At 39.5% G+C, this 19,803-nt stretch overlaps 1 protein-coding gene across 1 annotated transcript in view; it reads left to right on the top strand.

Annotated features, from left to right (window-relative positions):
* Positions 1 to 17,631, top strand: part of ARHGAP8 (Rho GTPase activating protein 8) — an 84,619-nt gene extending 66,988 nt beyond the window's left edge. The window contains exons 10-14 of the mRNA XM_065638176.1: positions 6,556 to 6,633; positions 7,179 to 7,307; positions 10,299 to 10,402; positions 12,590 to 12,646; positions 17,434 to 17,631. Coding sequence (XP_065494248.1) covers positions 6,556 to 6,633; positions 7,179 to 7,307; positions 10,299 to 10,402; positions 12,590 to 12,646; positions 17,434 to 17,631 — 566 coding nt within the window. The remainder of the gene's footprint in view (positions 1 to 6,555; positions 6,634 to 7,178; positions 7,308 to 10,298; positions 10,403 to 12,589; positions 12,647 to 17,433) is intronic.
* Positions 17,632 to 19,803: the final 2,172 nt, after the last annotated feature.

The raw sequence follows: 19,803 nt of genomic DNA, 5'->3' as shown, positions 1-19,803 counted from the left end.
TACAGAGGATGCATCTTTGTGTGTATGGCTTCCAAAGTGCCCAGGGACAGGGTTTTGCCGGTGGCTGAAGCTGCTGGTGCTGCTCAGACCGACGCTTCAGAGCTGCCCAGCCTCCACAGCAGTTTTATCCCTCCTAGGCTTCAGGATTCAGAAATGCACTTCTGCTCTTACACTCTAATAAGATGTCACAGCAGAAGTTGCCTTTCATGTCTTTTACTTACATGTGTTTTTTTCTAGAAAAGCAGGTTACAGACTGGATATAAGGTATTGTAATAAATAAAAAGCTTGGTGGTGTGTGAATGGTAGTTTTGGTGTTTATTTAGGTCTGTATTAGTACAAGTCACCACACTCTCTTAGTTTTTGAACTCTGACCTGCAGTTTGAATGTACACACACTGGTACACACTAAAAATAAAACTGCATGGCAAAATCCATATTTTGGTTGCAATTTCCCCAGCATCTGGAGGTCGGACAATAGCTTGAAGGGGAAGTTTTGATTCATTATGGCAGATATAAACGTCACTGTTCAAACCTGCATGAAGATACTGGATAGGTTACAAAGGACAGGAATGTTGCTCAAGCCTATCTTAAATATTAATATACTGCCATTTGTATTGGTCTTATACAAAATAGCATTTGAAATATTTAGGTAGGATTATTAATGTGGTTTGTTTTAGAGAGCATGGTTGTCTGTGTTTTAAACAATTTAAAGCCTAAGATAACCTGCTGGGATTATTACTAAAATTTCCAAAATTTGATAACAGTTGCATTCTGTAGAATGGCCATATAAGGAAACAGCTACAAAAAATTGCATAGAGAACTGATCACTAGAGAGACCATGTGAGATCAGCAGTGGCTTGGAAGTGATTGAACAATAAACTCACAGTGAAGGAATCGCACTACAGAATTATAAAGCAGAAAAGATAACTGTCCCCTATAGGAAAATTATCTCACAGTAGCCCATGTTGTCTGGTCTTTCTCTCTTACCTCATCTCTTTTGTTGACTGGAAGTGCTTTGCAGCACAAAGTTTTTGTTCAGTGTTGGCTCGTGATACCACAGGAGAGTCCTGGGTGGTGACTAAGACTTCTAAATGAAATGGTAATAACCATGCCATAGAAGTTTAATGATAAAGTAATAAATGTGCTATGGTATGATTATAGTGACAACTAAACCTGTACTTTATCTGTTCGATAGCAGAAGCAGTGATAAACAGTGATTGATCTTTCCTCCTCATCCCCTCCATGAAGCACAACAAATCTTGCTGAACGGAGAAAGTTTTGGTTCCATTTTTTAATGTGAATGAATACATCCTGGTGGTGCTTGTCAGAATGGGTAGAGATGGATGGTTTTGCATTCTGAATATGTTTGGATTGCTGCAGCTTAGCGAGTTTGCCTCCTGGCCTCCACTTCTTGTGATCAATCAAATATCTTTTAAAAATGCAACACGGGGAAAGCTTGACATTGGCCATATAAACATTTCTGAGTTCTTGGCTCTTTTGTTTTCTTATGAATGCTTTTACCTAGGGTTCGTGGGGATGAGATAAATCCCAAGACTGGTTCGTGTGCCATCAACTAAAAATGACCCTTGTCATAAGCACAGTTTGTGGTTTTGGTGCTGAGGCATTGTAAATAAATTATGTTCTGAGGTGCCAAGTGTAGACTGAGAATATTCATTCATAAATCCAAAGGCTAGACACTATGCTGTTCAAAACTGTAAGGACACAAATTCACTTTGGGTTCTGGGGGGGGATGCACAGTTCTACATTCTTGCTGCTGCTGCTCAGCTTTTCGGGGGGCTGGAACTGTCCCCGCTCTTGCCCTCTGCCCTTGATCTGCTGGGCACCTTCCTGCTGTGCAAATCGTCTTCACGAGTTGCAGACATCATGCTCACTTGTTCTGTATTCGTTGCACAGAGTACAAGTGAAAGGAAGGCTGTGCAATCTCCTCCTCAAACTTGTACTGTATTCTACCTTTAAACAAAAAAATCTCAAATTTGTCTTAAGCCTAAAAGTTCACAGTTGCCACCACGTTGGGCATTTAAGATGTTACACTGAAAATTGTTAGAAACAATTAAAATATGCAATGAACTCATCAGTCCTCATATTAGAAATAAATTTGTTCTAATTTTTAAAAAGGAATCTTACTAGAATTAGATAATCTGCCAGAAGATGTCTAAATCATTTGTATTAATGAGAATGAAAACCTCTTCCAAATCAGGATGGACACTTCCTGAGATTTGGCAGGACCCCAGACAAAAACAAACAAACAAAATTTCCAAACTCAATTTGAGACAGAAGGAATTCAGATGCTCACTCTTTGCTACTTCTCTTCTGAAAGCAGACAAATTAACAAAGAATTTTGATGCGAGCAACCCTCAAATCAAGGATGATTGAAAGAAAAAGAATGTCATTTTCTCATCTCTCTTCCTTTGACAAGTTTTCAGTGATGTAACTGCATGTGTTGCTTTAATTTCTCTTTATCAGTTTTGATGTTCTGTGTCTTTCCTGTGGGACAACTGATTGGGGAGGTAGAAGGGGGTGAAGTATTTTTAGCAACAGTTTATTAATTCGGAATGTGACACAGTTGTGTCATTGCGTTGTGAAATTTTGTCGACTGTGGTAAAAGCCATCCTATTTCAATGTGGAATGAAGTGCCTGCCTGTTTTCATTTATGATTACTGACATTTAAATAATTACTCAGTTAAGTTCTCAATCGCAGAATCACTTTTCATTGAATACAGATGGTTCCCTCACTAGTCACATACTGTGTCTTTTTGTATAGTACTTAATATTTAAAATAAAATTTCCCTCTTTTTGGTCTAGACAGTTTAGTGCACGGTAGCAAAAGTCCACTGATCTCTATATCTATTTATATTTTTTTGCTGAGGGGCCGGGAGCAGTTTGTGCTGAGTTATCTCAGCAGAGGCTCTGCAGCATTGATGGGATATGTGAGTGACATGCAGCTGCGTGTTTATCAGAACTGGAAAACCCAGGCTGGCTGCTCATGTCAATCATCCCCCAGCAGCGTTCTGGCAAGTGCTGCTGCTCCAGGGCTGGTGTTCTCTATGGACTGTGCTACCCATGCTATTAATGGCAAAATAGTACACACACACACACACACAAAAATTCTCTTTAAAGACACAGCTGACATGAGTCACGCTGTAAATTGGATTTGATTGAAGAACACTACTGGCAAAAATCAAATAGGCTACTTTAATTTTTTTTTTTGTTTAAGGACAAAAAGGAATGCTTTGAGCTGCAATGACCGTGGTTGTCTTCAGCCAGTTTTGTTTCCTCATCCTGTAACTCTGATGGCTCTGGCATGTATTTTGTCTGGAAAAAGAAGACCAAAGTGATAGATTTTATTTTAGTGTGGGCACCTTGTGTTAGTTTAATTATGGTAGTTCCAAGAACTGGGGCTTTTTTCCCCTCATGTCTGAAAAGGAAGAGGCAAGTTTGGAGGATGTATTACCTGACTGTATATAAGGCTGTGTATTTATCCCTCACAGTAGAATAACCAACGAGAGGCTTCATGTCCGTTTCCTTCTCCCCGATCTCTTACTATGGGACTCCGGTTGGGCACCTTCACTAATATTGTTCAGGTTATGTGACGTGGGAAACACCATAATTCAGACCATGTTTCCAGTGAGCTTTTCTGTGCCCTGCCTAAACACAGAAAGCACTGAGAGCAATTAATAGACTTACAGACTTCAAAAAAAAAATCATCCTGCTCAGTTCATATGCTTCACAGAAGTCAGAAAAATATGTTGCAAAAGGGCTGTCTCTGTACCCAGGCTCATCAGTTTTGCCCTTCAATAGCATAATTGCTGTTGACTCATATTTCTGTTTACTAGTAGGCTGAAGTTATGACCCATACTTTATTTAAAGATTGCTATATTATTTTCTGTCTGAGCATCTTTGATGGAAAAAAAATGTGGCTCTTTACTGTTGTAGTTCTTTTACTTTAGAAGGAGAATATAGCTTCTTTTTTCCTAACAATTGAACTAACATACATTTAATTAGTGTCATGTCATTTGGATAGGTTACCCACAAATGTAAGAAGCATTGGAGATATCTGCTTTGGTAGTTGGCTTATTGCCACCTGTGATCAAACAAATTGCTTTATATTGATTCAGTTTCAGCTGACCTGGAAAAATGAGTTCTGGTAGAAGCACAGGTATCACCCGTATCCCAGATTTCTGCAGATGAGGATAGAAGTTGTTTTTTTCCCTCTCAAACCTCTAAGAAACATATCCAGTAAGAGTTTAGTGTTATATTCTATTACAGTAACATTGATGGGATGCCGGGCCAGACAAGCTGCTGTCTACACTACAGATTAATGTCTTTAATTAGACTCTTGACAAGCTTAGCCAATGAAGGCATAAACATGTTAAAAATTGATATTTATTACTTTGTGGTTTATATAGTGAGAGTCATATCAGATTAAAGCATTAACTATTAAACCAGTTCCTGCAAACTGAATTGCAAGCATTTATGATGTCCATTTTCTGAAAGACTTGTTTCTAAAGAAAACCTCTAGTCCACTGACAGCCAGCAGAATATTCTACAGATTCTCAAGAAATTATTGTATTTCTAGTTTGCTGGGGGCAATGCCTTGATGAAACAGCTGTTCACAGCTGCCACTTCCAAAACCACGTCTTTAGACAGGTTATGCTATAAATCTAATGGAACAGTTTTACTATAGTGATGCCATTTGCTGTAACTTTATTCAACTGAAACATGACGTGGTTGGGAATAAAGCAAGCGGTCAAATAGATCGTAATTATTGTCTCTTTAGTTCCTTTAGTAACCACACGTGTCCTTCTTGGATATTGTAGTTTGAGATGTCATACTCCCTCAGAACTGAGTACATGGGCTAAAGTTTTAATATTCATCCTGGAATTTAAGAAGCAAGGGCATAAATGCTTAGAAAGTAACTAGGAGCTGTGTTCAACTGAATTCCAGCTGAGCCCCTAAATCTGGTCAGTGGAGCACATTGAAGTAGAGTTTGGGGTTCTTTGCAAAAGCCTCAGAAATGTATCTATGAAAATTTACTTCAATAGTACATAATTATTTTAGTATACTGATCTAAATTCATATGAACAACGAGATATTATTCTGTAAGGAATGAGTTCATTAAGAAATTTTGTATTAATTTACTAATTTTACCTATATAAAATATACATGCAACCTGGGTGAATTTACAAGAATGACTAGGTAGCTTTTATTAATGTATCACTCAACATTTTTCTAGAACACTATAAAGTTTTCTTGGTCGTGCATGTGTGCTTTAGTTGAAATACACAAACATTGATTTCAGTCTGACTGCTTACCTTCTGAAAGATAAGCATGAAAAAATACAGTCAGTCTGATCTTCCACACGCACATAAAGACACATAGAGCAGTCCCTCCAAGTCAGTGGGCAGTCTGCCACTCTTCTCAAAACATCAGCAATTTTGTGTTGCGTCAGACCGGCACAGGCTGATGTTTTAGATTACTCTGCTTCCAGCAGCAATCTCCAAGTGAGACTATATGTGAGCCAAATTGCATTACCTGCTGGGTGGAAGGAACAGCACAAACTGGAGAAAATAAGAGCGATAGAGACATGATGATTTTACCAACTCCAAAAGCGAGAACTGCTACAAGTTTCAAGAAAAGTAACGCTTCTTGTCCTCATCCTGTTTTGCAAAGTAATTCAGATAAATAACTTATCTTGAAAGCTGTGGTCCAAATTAGATCCTTGATTGGATGCATTTTATTGAAGTTTTTCCTCTGTAGCTGAAGTCAGATTTCAGTTGCTCCAAGACATGAAAGCAAATTAGATAGATGCCCTTCAGGAGATGTACGATAAATATTTCAGAAGTGCCTCAAGACTAGAATCCGGTATTTCAAAATACCGCGGGCAGGCAGACTGTTAAGTCCCACTGACTCAGAGAGAGGTGGAAGGAGCAGCCATCTGCCCCAAAATACCCTTAGGCTGGGGAGGCCAGTATCCCTCCAGTGCTCAGAAACAGGCTCCTCCATCCAAAGATCCTGTGAAACATTCCTCAGCCTAATGGGTGGTCTCACCCACTGACAGAAGGGGGAGCTTAGGAAGTCTTTGCAAATACCCTCTTCAGCTTGCTGAAGGTTTAAATCTTTAATTTAAAAGGAGAATAGCAGATTTACAGGCACGATATGGGGCTCAGTTTTCAGAGAAGCTTAGTTGAGAGTGGGTACATAAGCAGCCTGGTGAATCTAAATCTCCTGCTTCTATGTCATTAGGTGCAGTTGAAAGCTACTTTTAAAGAAAAATTATAGTTAGCAAGGCCCTCTAAAACTCTTAAGGAAGAGTGGTAGTATTTCTATGAGACACGTTAAAGAAAGTGCTGTAGGCTGCTGAAATACGATTCCATCCTACATTCTATTCTCAAGGACTTTATTTCCAAAAAATGTGTGTATCAAGTGGCTTTGTTCCCAAACTTTCTCCCAGTGTTCTGTTTTTGACTGAACCTATACAGAAAAAGAAGAAAGTGACGACTTTTACAGATGAGGCCTGCATTAATTTTTTTTTCAGGACTACAAGTAGAGGGCCTCTTCAGAAGGTCAGCCAGCATCCAGACTATCAAAGATGTTCAGAAACTCTACAATCAGGGTAAGCTTATATTATAATTAGTTAATCATAAAACCCATTTGTAACATAAAATAATAAGAGCACTAGTACAGAAACCTGAAAGATGGCAACAGGCACTTAACACTTACTGAGCTGCAAGTCATCAGTTGATGTCTGACCAGAGCTTACAAAATCCGTGGCAGCTAATGAAAAACAAGGTTTGAGTCAAAAATGGTCTCTTTTTTCATAACATTTGTATTGCCTGCATGTGCCTGTAGTTACAAAGTACAACGTCTCTGTGTCATTTTGCCATGGTTATGGCAAAGAAATATTATTTTACCTATAATTTATGAAATGTAGTGAAGTAATTTTGAAAGTCACTGATTTCCCTGTGAAGTCATTTTATGAAATACCTTTGTGGGGAGAATCTCTTACAGCAAGATTAATAGAACGCCAGGAATTACTGGCAGCAGAAAGCCAAGAGATTTTCTGCTCAAAATGTATTGTGAAATGTTTTTTAAGTAGTAGTTTGAAGAAAAAGTAAAACATACGGTTGAACACCTTTTTTCTTCCTTTTCTCCTTTTAGGCAAGTCTGTGAATTTTGATGATTATCATGATATCCATATTCCTGCTGTTATCCTAAAGACTTTCCTTAGGGAACTCCCTCAGCCATTACTAACGTTTGAGTGTTATGACCATGTCCTTGGAATCACCAGTGAGTATAAATTTTAGAAAAATTTATACAGCAAGTTGAACCGACCGGGCTAATTCGTAATCACTGCTCTTTGGTAACCATGGCACATTTGTGGGTATATAATATTATTAGTGCCTCACTGCAACCATGGATGGACAACCTCATAATCTGTACCAGAGCAAGGTGGTCAGGGTTACCAAGACCCATTTTTTTACAAGGTTTACTGGTTTATCTACATATCATACCATATTATTAAGAACTGGATCATAGTTCTCACTTCATTTTTATGTCACGGCACAGCAATGAGGCAGTTTCAGTGGTACAAGTTATATCAAAGCAGCTTTAGTTTTAGCAGCAGAATTGGCAAAATTGTGAAAACAAGATTTAGTTGGTTATTTGTATGCTTCTTCCTTTTTTTTTTTTGGTTGTGGGGAGGGGATCGTTTTTATTGCAACTATTCCCATGGGATAAAATATTGGGGAAGAAAGGATCTAAAGCCATGAGAAGACATTGATTATCTAAAGATCTGATATCACACAGAACTATGAATTATAAAATTTTAATTATGTGGCCTTTTTCATGAAGTAGAAGTTTATAATGCAACCCTCTAATATATGGGGCTCAAATATCTGAGGTCTCAGGATATATGGGAGCTAGTACCCAGTACTTGTAGAGCCTGCTATTTTGCCACCCATAGGGCTTCCAGTCACAAGCACACATTTTTCCAAAACCTATTTTTTTTTCAGGAAATTATGTCTAAATGCAGTATGGCTTCCAACAGAGTTTGTTAGCATACCTCTAGTAACCATGGGCTGATGCTGTTGCAAAGTGTAGGTTATCATCACTGTAATGACTGTTGCTGTTGGGGTAAGGCACTAAAATACTTCAGACTGGGGATAAATCTCAATTGCTACATGTTTGCAAAGTGTAGAAATACAGGAAGTTTACTGTACCTAGATATTCTGTATTCTAGGTAAAATTCTTATACTGTGCCCATCACTAGCATCTGCACATACTGTTTCATATAATTAATTTTATTCTTGTATTTCCATTAAAATACTTAATCAGGTTAAGTTCAGAATCCTCTGAAGTTCTGTACTGTTTTGCTCTTTACAAGATCACCACCTTCCAAATCGAGGATTCATCTGTTCACTCAATAAATATCTCAGGGCATTGAGAAAAACAGATCTGTTCACAGGAAGGTGATAGAAACGGAGGGACTAAGGATAGTCACTCAGAAAAGGAATGAATAGGGGAAATTTGGAAAAAGGACGTCTAAATGCTAATTTTTACTGAATTAATCTTGTGCTGACTTTTTGGACATGATATTAATATTACTTTGTGATAGAGCAAAGTGAAAAATGAGAACAAGTCTGAAAAGAATCTGAGAGCACTGCTTTGTCCTGGGAACACTGGGAGGTTTTGCTTAGCAAAGCGGCTATGAAGTGTTCATTCCATGTCATTTTTGTTTCCTGGTGTTTTAAATGTTGACAAATATGTCGAAAAGTGGAGGTTTAAGATAATTTCTCCTTGGGCTTTCTTGTTATGCGGTGTGATGTCCACTGTCTCGTATTGTTGCTGTGGTGATATCCAGATTTTAAAAGATCTTAAGCTTGAGAGCCAAGCTGGACTGCAGCAAAGGCATGTTCTCTGCGGAGACAGTGCGAAAGGGAGCTTTGAGGAGGTGTGATTGCAGACAGCTGTCTTGGGATGATTTGAAAATTTTCATTCTGTCTTCTGGAAGACGCCAGAGCAGTGTGTGATGTATCTATTACATCTCTCAACCTGCAAACCCAGAAATACAGTAACTCTTCTTTACAGTACTTAGAAATTATAGTGAAACTTTTATTTTCAGTGTCTAATCTGAAATGTATTTTTAAAGAGTTATTGATGGGAGCTGTGAAATAAATGAGCTGAGTGACTGGCTAAAAAAAATAATAAAACCTTGAAGCTTATAATTGGCAAAGAACTTCTTTGGTCATGAAAAGTGCTAACAAGAGTTCCTTTACCCAATATTGCTACACTTCTTGCATTATTTACTGGGCAGAAGGCTGACAAAAAATTCTTTGGATTCAAATTATTGTGTTTTATGGGAACTGATAGCTTTGTGGCAGGAAAAATGTCAGCTCACCAAAGTATAGCTTCATGTATTTCATTCAGGTGAAGGGAATGTTTACCGTGCTGGAATTTTGTGCATGCACACATACGTATGCGCACCTCTGGCTGTGACAGGGAGAGAGAGAAATGGAACATGTAGAAAAAGCATCAGGGCAAATGGGCTGGTTAAGTCTGGCATGGTGGTCGTCATTAGACATGTTCCAATTGGTGTTAAAATTCCTGTGCTAAAATAATTACGATATTCCACAAAAAAAAAAAAAAAAAGTCACTTGGAACAGCATTTGAAATATAATCCAGTGTTAGTGTAACTTTCACCCAGGCTGTCTAGATGATGCAAGGAGTTTGGGGTCCGGTTCTGGTTTTGCCCATCTGTAAAAATGAGTTAATGAACCTGCTTAGGTTCATCTCCAGAAAATTCTTACCCACCCAAGTGGCCATCTGAAATCTTTGCCGAGATGGAAGAGTTTCCTGCAGAACTGTTTTTGAAGTTAGTAGAATGCCAAAAGAGCATTTTGGACAGGACTGTGTGTCAGCACGAACAAAATCAGGGCATAAAATGTAGATGTCTGGATTCAGTGCGTGGAGAGATAATGAGATTTAAATCAAGACCTTTGAAAGTCCTCTCAGGCAAAAAAAATATTTTGGCAATTTCCCTGAATCAAGAAAACACTCTGAAAGTTAGTCTTAGCCATATATATACTACTAGAAAATATGGTAGGGTCATTTAAAGGGATAACCCTAACTGTTATGTTGGTGTTGGAGGTTAGTAGAGCTGAATTTTGTGGTTAGTTTTACAGATGGATATCTAAATTCCAGCAGATATAAATAAGGGGTTATTTCTTGGCAATATTTCAATGTTTTTGAGTGAAATTAATACTGACTTTGACATTGCAGGTGTGGAGAGCAGTTTACGAGTCACCAGATGTAAACAAATCATTCTAGGACTTCCTGAACACAATTACGTTGTTCTGAAATATCTGATATGCTTTCTCCATATGGTGAGTATACACAAAATTTCCAAAGTAGTGCCAGTCTTTTCTTTCTAAATCTGTTCTTGGTAATTCAGCATTGAAAATCTCCACAGAAAATGACACTGAAGAATTTAAAAAATGTGGTGAGGTGGTTGTCCAGTACATGCCAGTGGAGTGAACTCAGGATGCAGAACTCTCCAGTTCTAATGGAAGTCAGTGCTAAACGGTGGTCTGGCCATCCCTTCACCTTGAAATTCTTTACATCTAATGAAAACTACTGTGTAAATTCAAATGGAACTATGCCTGTGCTGGAATATTTAAAAGTCCTGTCTCCCTGACTCTACATTCATACTCCATTCAAAAAAGTATGTGATATAGTATTGATTTAGTTTGGGTTTGGTTTTTTTTTCCCATTTTGGAGTGAAGAAAAGCCTGAAAATAGTGGTCGTATAATTTTCAGTGCCAGAGAAAAACTGGGTGTAATCACCTTTTTTCTCCAAAGTATAGATCTTGGGCAACTAAAACACCAAATAAATTAGTGTCATTTTAGAAAATGATAGAAATATTAATGAGCTTTAGAACAACAATCAGCAAAACATTTTATATTAAATCTTACAAATAACATTTTCTGTTTAAAATAGCCTTTCATGCTGTAATTTACTACAGTGTCAAAGTAAAAACTTTGACATCATTTTGCAAGGATTTTTGGTCTGCTTCAGGATAAATAAAGTCATGTGGTTTTTGTCTTACTTTTCAATTTGCTGATTTTTTTTTCAACCCATTTCTGGAAACCCCAATAGTGTGGGGGTTTGGGGAACATCCATTACAAATAGTTCTACAGTCAGCCTAGTGACATCCTTTGGTTGCCAGTTTACGTGCAGGAAAAGCCAGCAACAGGAGTGTAAATTTCCCTCCCTTCTACATTATCCAATGCATTGCCTTTTCCAGATTGCATTTTTCAAACCAAGGGGCCTAAAATTGAGGATCGTGGGGTAGTTGACACCTAAATAAAGTGATCACAGAATCATGGAATAGTTTGGCTCAGAAGGGACCTTTAAAGGTCATCTAGTCTAACCCTGCTGGAGTCTAGCCCTCAGAAGCCCTAAGAGCCCACCAAAGCAATCGTGTATGTGGAATGATGCTGATTTTCACCAGTGGGGGAGTTAGCCCTCAGTTACTGTTCTTGGGCTACATATTCTAGCCAGTAGCGTATTTCAGAAAGAAGTACATTTAATCCCTTCTTCTATCAAAACACTAGAGAAAAGCAAGATTAAAGGAAACGTATTGATCTGACCCTCACTCAGACAGCATTTGCAAGGTTCCTGTAATACTCACATGTTCATTTACTGTTGCTTAGCTGAACTCTAAAGCTATTAAGGAAATCCGCACCTCGTTTGCTGTTATTTTAGCAACTGATATCTCTCCTCAGCGTTATGAATCGTGTAAGTGACTTTGTTCCAATAATAGATGCACCATCTCAACGCACTTCTTAAGAGCGGTGCACTTGAGGTGTTAATGAGGTGTGCAAAAGTACTACATAGTGTTTTCTGTAATTGGGCACCAGAACACAGCGTTATTTTTGAGTGTGCCTTGTTATGTAAAGCACAGCGTCAAGTTGATACTAGCGCTCAGATCTGCAATTTTTGCTGATCCATGGCTTTACACACTTAATGTCTCAGGGAATATTTGCATTTGGAAAGGTCAAGGGAACATGAAACAATCTAGGAGCTAGAGATTTCTATTCATTGCAGATCGGCATGCTGCACAAGCTGCCACAATTCAAACTTTAACAGAGCACTCTACCAATAATCCTAGTTTTTACCTGCAAGCATCAACCTTCTTAGATGTAAGAGGCAATTTAATTCTTCCATGAGCTCAGCCTTGAGTAGTGCAAGAGGTACTTGTGGTAATTTCATGAAGTGGGATGAATTGTAATCACTAGATACAGGTTTTGAACACTCCAGGTTTGATGCAGGCTTGTGGAAGAAGAAAAAAAAATTCCCCATTTTCTCTGCAGTCTCAACCCCCTTACTTAATGAAACAGCTCCTTCTAGTCCAAGGGTGCTACAGCAAGACAATGCAACTCCTGCAGAAGTAAAAGACTTGAATTTCATAAATGGATCCAAATTCTTTAACCATAGATTAGCAGTGATTTTCCCAGTAATGAGCCCAATGTGTTGTGAAAGGTCCAAGCTGTCTGTCTCCACTTGGCAGTGTGTCTGGCCGCTAGAGAGGGATTGGCAGGATCCCCTGGGGTTGCAGTGGACTGAGGTCCCTGGGCAGAATTAGGGAACCAGGTGCAAGAGGGGAAACAAAGATTGGTTTTCGCAAGTCAGTCCCTGAATTATGTCTGTAAAAAATGTTCATTCTTGCTCAGCCGATTTCCCAAGACACGAGTGTGCACAAACAAGTGTTTGTGTTCTACAACCCTCATGTTGGACATGCAGTGAAGTGGATTTACGAACATGCAGGCAGACCTTAAAGGGCTCAAAGAAGCCTTCTTGCAAATTACTTGGCAAAGCATACTGAGGGACACAGTTAGCCAGTTCTGAAGCCGGAAACCATTTAGTAGAAAACTATAATTGTAGTTTTCCACGACAGTCTACAGCTAAACAATCGGCAAAATTTGTAGAGGCAATAATATTATCTAGATTGTGCTTCTGCAACCATGTCTTTGATTATGATACCAGCTGACACAGCCCCCTCCCTGTGCTTCCACCCTCTACCTCTCCGCTGCTTGTTTCTGTCCTTACAGTCACGCCTGTTGCCAAATTCAAAACGTCAAACTTGGACCAACTAGAAAAAATGGACAAGGTTTGGGGGCCCATGTGCTGTGCTTCCGATATGTAGCCAAAGCAGCAAAGTTAAACCCAAGTACCAGCTGGAAGAAAAATACTCTGAGTTAATATTTTGTCTCAATTGCTTGTCCAATTGAAAAGTGTAATTAGCAACAGCAAAGCTTGGGGGTGGCTGGAGATGACAAGGCACATTGGGAAGGATTAGATGACTAAGCCTCATGAGCAGATACAAGCAGTTGGCACGTCTGCACGGCAGCTGAGAGTGGGGGATAGAAACTTATATTCCCAGTCAGTTTGTGGGGGCGTTTTAATATCCAGTAATTTTCTTTTGAAAATGTTTGGTGAGGTTCCTTTCAGCATTGCGACTGAGAAGCCAAAGAGATGGTGATGTCCTTATATTTTTAAAACATGGTGGTAATTGGCTGTTTCTACCCTCTGCATTTCAGTGTTTAAGTTCTTTAGGTAGTGTGGTGGCTGTCTGGTTTCACTCCTGCAGTATCCACGAGGGTGCTGAAATACAAGTATGTGGAATCCAAAAATCGTCACAGTTTTGCTGGAGGGAGCTGGGTGTTTATTGTGAGATATTGAAGATGTTTATTTTGCATTTGTTGATATGGCACTACATCTTCTGTGTTTATTCCCAGTTATGAGTTTTGCAATGTACAAGCTTTATCTTTCTAGGTGACTTTCACTATAGGCTGTCATTATTTAATGATTTTTCTATATATGTTCCAATGAAAGGGGGGAAAAAAACAACAAACTGGAGCTGTGTAATACTTTGTTGCAGTACTTCTATGTAATGTTCAGAGGATTTCTTCAAAGATATGATCTGGGTCCTTGGAGAAATGTCGTCTATTATCTTGTCAAATTGACAGAGCAAGTGTATTTTCACTTGAAACAGAGTTGACGGGTATTTCTTAGCTAGAACCTAGCGTTGGAGTACAGTTATTTGGAGGGGTAGCCCATGAAGAGGTTGGCTGACTGCATGCTGCCCTTAACATGGTTTGTTGTTGGAAGAAAGCATCAGCTGCTTATGATAGTCTTGTAGACGAAGTGGATGCATTTGTGGTGTTTGAGAAAGAAATCTGGCATTGGAGTAGTGAGGGGGGTGAGAGGATGTGAAGCCTGATCCCCTGGGGGAGGAACGAAACCATTATGACTGGTGTGACAAGACTTCCTTGCTTGCAGCCCTTGATAAGCCAGCAAAGGTTATTGTGGAGAGAGTTGGATTCAGTTGCACACTTTTTCTAGTATCTGCTGAGGAAGGGATTGCTTTGCATTTTGGAGTGAAGAAACGTGTCTCCCTTGGATTCCTAAGTGTCAGCTTGATTGATGACTCAGAGATAAGGCTCAGTGTAGCTCTGCTTCAGATGACATATATTTTATCTTAAGGATTTTCTCTCTCACGGGAGAGACTGTGTCATGGGTAGTTATGTTAATCATTTCAACATTGACCATCTCCTTGAATTGTTCACAGAGTGGTGGCAGGTGGGAATCATAGAATCATTTCAGTCGGAAGAGACTCTCAGGATCATCAAGTCCAACCATAACCTAACTCTAGCACTAAACCATGTCCCTAAGAACCTCGTCTAAACGCCTTTTAAACACCTTCAGGGATGGTCTCTCCACCACTTCCCTGGGCAGCCTGTTCCAGTGCCTGACAACTTTCCGTGAAGATTTTGTTTCCTAATATCCAATCTAAACCTCCCCTGGCACAACTTGAGTCCATTTCCTCTTGTCCTGTCACTTGCTACTTGGGAGAAGAGACCAACACCCTCCATGCTGCAACCTCCTTTCAGGGAGTTGTAGAGAGCGATAAGGGAAGAAATTATTTCATCTTGGAGTTGGAAGCATTGTTTGAAATAGTTGACTTAAAGAGAAAAAACAAATCTAGCTCTACCAGCAAGTGGCAATGCTGTTGCTTTGGGCTGAAACGTTGGCATTCAAAGGCAGCAGCTGGGTTAAGCTGGGTGCATTTCAACTAGCGCTTGAAGACAGCAACTGTACCTGACTTGCTGAATGGAGTGTGTTAGGGAGCACTCCCAAAAACTGGGGAAAGACAGCCACAGCAGGTTTGGGTCCTTCCACCCTCCACTGTCCTCCAGGACTACACCACATGCTTCTGTGCCATCACAGGGTACCTGCCCTGTATAAATTTAAGGTACTTGCCTTAGAATATACAGCACATATCTTTGGGTTTGTGCTATAGAAAACACAATGTGATGGACTGTTGCTCTCATGTTATTTTAGATATTTCCAACTGAATGAAACACCAAAAAAATAATTTGTCCTCGATCTGGAGGGCTTTCACAGTACAACATTACACAGTGTGGATACAGCCAGTGTGAACCCCTTGACTCAAGGGCTGGAGCGCAGTCCCTAATATTGTTGTATTTGGCAGCATCCAAACGCCAGCTTCATTGTCCAGCTACCTTCAGGGTAATACCTAGGTCTCTGTCTCCTTATTAACAAGGTACTTATTGTTGTTCTAATTGTTTTCCCTCACCAGTTATTTTGATAGTAGCTTAGCTTTTGCGATATTGCTGTGGTATTATGAACTCCTGTTGGAGCTAACCTCATCTGAAGCAGATTAAATGAACAAGATGGGCTTGTTGGTTTTTCTGTATAGTTAAATAGTGCATTGAGAGCAGTATGTGAAGGTCAGCAGGCTGTATGTGGTTCGTACTTCAGAGAGAATGATGAGGGTTTTGCATAAGGTCATGAGGCAGGCATTGCCGTTCAATCTGACGGCATTTTATTCTCAAATTGTGAAGTCAGTCCTCTGAAACAGTGCTTATGGTACCAATATCTCCTTATTAATACCTCTTCCTTTATCCAGCCCTGCTTCATGACCTTAAAAACAGTTGAAGCCTTTAATATTTGTAGCAGCAGTAGCATCACGGAGGGAAAAATAATTCCTATTATTGGAAAAATTAATACAGTTAGGAAGAAAATACTACGTTTTTGGGCATGTAAGTGCTTCTTCATGTCCCCCAAGTAAAAGACTTCCATCCTGTGCATGTCTAAAGGATGTTATATCCCCTCATGGCTGAGCAAACAAGCTCCTTGCTAGGTAAAACACCGAGGAGGTTGGGACTGTGCTGTAGGAGATAGAGGGGAATGAAACCTGCATTACTGGGTAGAAGCAACTGGAGTTCATGCCTATGGTAAGAAGTTTTCACGTAATCATAATGTTTCTCAGGTTTTCCTCTAGTGCCCTCATATGTTTCACAGCACTACAGAGCTGCCTTTTCAGGAGGCCTTATGGCAAGACAGAAATGGAGGAGCACTGAGAAATGAAGTTTTAGCTTTCACGTTCCACTTGAAATTGTAGCCAGAAAGAATACACAGGAGATTTTGCCCTGTAATTCCACATTCTGTGCTGAGATGACAGCTTCAGAGGAGCCTGACTATGTGGTCTTCCCATGACAGATTATTGATCAACAACTGCAACCATCAGCCTGAGAAGAACTGGCTGAATTAGCTAGGTCAGGAGGATTCAAGAACACTTTCAGCTTTTTGGCTCTCTCTCTCTAATAACAGAGAACTTGTCAGATAGGACACCCAGACCATATTGAGCTTCAGATACCAGCTATACAATGCAAGAGAGCAAAACACACACAAATTCCCTGCCAAGCTCACACAGAGAGAAAAAAATACTCCTGGTACCCAGTTCTGGGCTCACATCCACAGACAGAAGTAGGACACATCATCCAGCTGCAGAACAGATTTCAGCGCTGTGTTTTTTACTTACAGTCCATTTTCACCTCCATTGCTTCAGAAGAATTGGGTGGATGTGGAGGTACTTGGAAGTGATGTGTCAGTGGGAGAAAAAAAATCCTTCTAAATCCTTGCAAACAACTTTAGAAGTCCTAGAGGTTTATTCTATAGAGGACTTTGTACTGAAGCAGATGGGACAGCTGTTTGCTTCTGCTGTCCTTCCCTGCCCCCCAGCAGAGATAACAACAGATTCCATATAGAAGGATTGAAAACAATTAGTTTTCCTACCATAAGGAAACAATTCAGCCTTTTTGCTTGACTTACCAATATCTTGTCTTGTACTTGAGAAACACAGACTCCAGCGGCCTCATGGCTCTCAGCTGCATGGTCGGCCCTGAGGCTGTGAAGAAGCCAATGTGATGTACCTGTGGCCAGGCTCTACTCCCATCATTGCTTCATCCTCCATACAGGACCCTGTGTTGTCTCTTACTCTCTGGGGCACGTGTCTGCATGTACCTGTTTATGTTTATGTTTTTCCAGGTTTCACAGGAGAGCATATATAACAGAATGACAGCATCCAGCCTGGCCTGTGTCTTTGGTTTGAATCTGATCTGGCCGTCGAAGGGAACAGCCTCCCTGAGTGCTCTGGTACCTCTGAATCTCTTCACTGAACTACTGATAGATTTCTACACTAATATATTCAACTCCCGAACAGTGCCTGGTGAGATCTTACCTTAATACTCCCAGAAAGGAAAATGGAGTAGAGTATGAAATCCTGAGGGAAAGAAAGGCCTCTGTGCCTCAGCTGCTGGGACCTTTATATTCAGGGCTCTCTCCTGCCGAGAAAACTTTCAATACAGAGTAAAGTTTCTATAGCTTTCCAAATACCAAAGACGTTGGGAGAAGCATATATATTCTCATCACATGGGGGAGAAGGGAGAATATGTACAGGAACATTCAAAGACCAATAGGTCAAAGTGAATCCCCTTGTTGGCAAACACTGGTATGTTAAAAAAAATCATGACACTACGTGCCAATCTGTCATTTCTTTGGGAATCTGGAGACTTTATGTGTGGCATTGTTTTCTGGGACCATGCACAGCTAAGTTTTGGACCACTCCTGAATTTACAGCTTTCTTCTTTTTTTTTTTTTTTTTTAATTTGAATACAGGTTTGTTAGAAAATTCCCTATTAAGTTAATAAAGACGGAATCAATTTTTAAGATACTAAAATTTCTGAACTATTTTTCCATATATTTGAGTGTCTGGTTTTACACAAAAAGGTGTGGGCAGCTGTGGCACATCAGGTTTGCAATTACCATGGAGTATCAAGTGTTTCCTGGGTAATTTGAGTTGTGCAGACAGCTAACTAATTATGCTTGCAAATATCTAATATATGCAGTTAATCACTGTAGCTGCACATGCAAAGTATGTGGAAGATTTTTTTTCTCATTATAAGTTCAAATGGGGAGCAATAATCTTATGGGGTTCTTTGAGTACTTGGAATTTAATCAGTGCATTATATCAGTAAGTGCATAATATAGAATGTAGACTAACTTTGAGAAGAGTACCCCTGATGTTTGGGCTGCATACTTTTGCAGTTTGAGTTGATAGAAATTTGCTCTTCAAATCAGTTTCTCTAGAAAACAGTAAGAGCAACAACTTGGATAATAAACCTAATATCAATTTTATACATTGGAAGTCTATTATTAGTCCCAATGTGAATAATTAGCCAACACAGAAGGAGAATTTTCAGTGTTTTCTTTCTAACTATGCCATTAATATTGCTTGTATTTGATGAACTCCAACACACTGCTTCTTTCATTTTTCAACACTGATTGGTAATGGGGTGCTTTAACGAAGTTATCATTATAGTTGCCTGACAAACAGAAGAAAATTAACCAGTGGTAAGAAAAAGTAAACGGTATTTTCCCTAATGTTCTGGTCTTCCTGCTTCTCTACAAAGCTTACAAAACAGAGGGACTATTTAGACTTCAATAAAAGTAATAGTCTCAGGAGGGCAATTTAGGCATGCCCTGCTCTGCAGACACAAAGCCACTTTTTATCCTGTAGGTTCTAGTGAGTTGAGGGTTTGTACTTTTGGCCTTTCTCTTAGCAGTTACAAATTGCCTGCCTGTGTAAAGGGTGCAACAAAATCTGATTGCAGAGAGTAAAGAGGATTTGTTCCTGTCAGCAGTTTAGGGAAATAACTAAGTATTCAGAAGGCTGTGGAATGCTGGTGTGCCAGGCCTTCATTTGCCCAGTAGGTGTCATCTATAGCATTAGGCAATGATTAAAATTTGAAAAATACAGAGGCTTTAGAACAAGATGTATTACGACCAACTTCTCACGTCACTGTTGTGCGTTTTCCCCAGTTCCTCAAATGTCTTAAGTACAACTTTTTGGCTTTGAATATCTGTAAGTAGTAACCACCTATGACTCCTATTTAAGTATAAAATCGTGCATAATATGAAGAGAATAATTAACAAGGATTCGTGATTGTTGTATTTCAGCAAAATGAGATTACCAAGGGTAAAGCTGTCATAGTTTTGTATTGCAGCTCATCAGTTTCATACCCGAGTTCTCAGTGGCAGCACCATAGCCCATTGTATTACAGAAAACAAACACAATTACACTTGGTGCTGGTCAGTGACTTGGCAGCATGGTTGAGTGAATCAGCACCCTGTTCTTACAGGGGAGGAATTTGCCCTCATTGGCTGGGAATCAGCAAAACCTGGGTATTTTGCTAATTTCTGACCTTGCTCATAATACATATGCCTTAGTTTTGCTGTCTGTAAAAGGAAGGAGCACCTGGCATTAGAAAAGAGCTTTGGGATTAAATGCTGAGAAGTCCTGTAAAAGGGTTGTTTTCCATTTCTCTATGTCCTCTTCCAAAAATCTGGCAACATCAA

This window comes from Caloenas nicobarica, chromosome 1, assembly GCF_036013445.1.
Source record: "Caloenas nicobarica isolate bCalNic1 chromosome 1, bCalNic1.hap1, whole genome shotgun sequence".
In the NCBI taxonomy this organism is placed as follows: domain Eukaryota; kingdom Metazoa; phylum Chordata; class Aves; order Columbiformes; family Columbidae; genus Caloenas; species Caloenas nicobarica.
The sequence above is the reverse complement of the archived record's forward strand: the minus strand, read 5'-3'. Positions and strand labels throughout refer to the sequence as shown.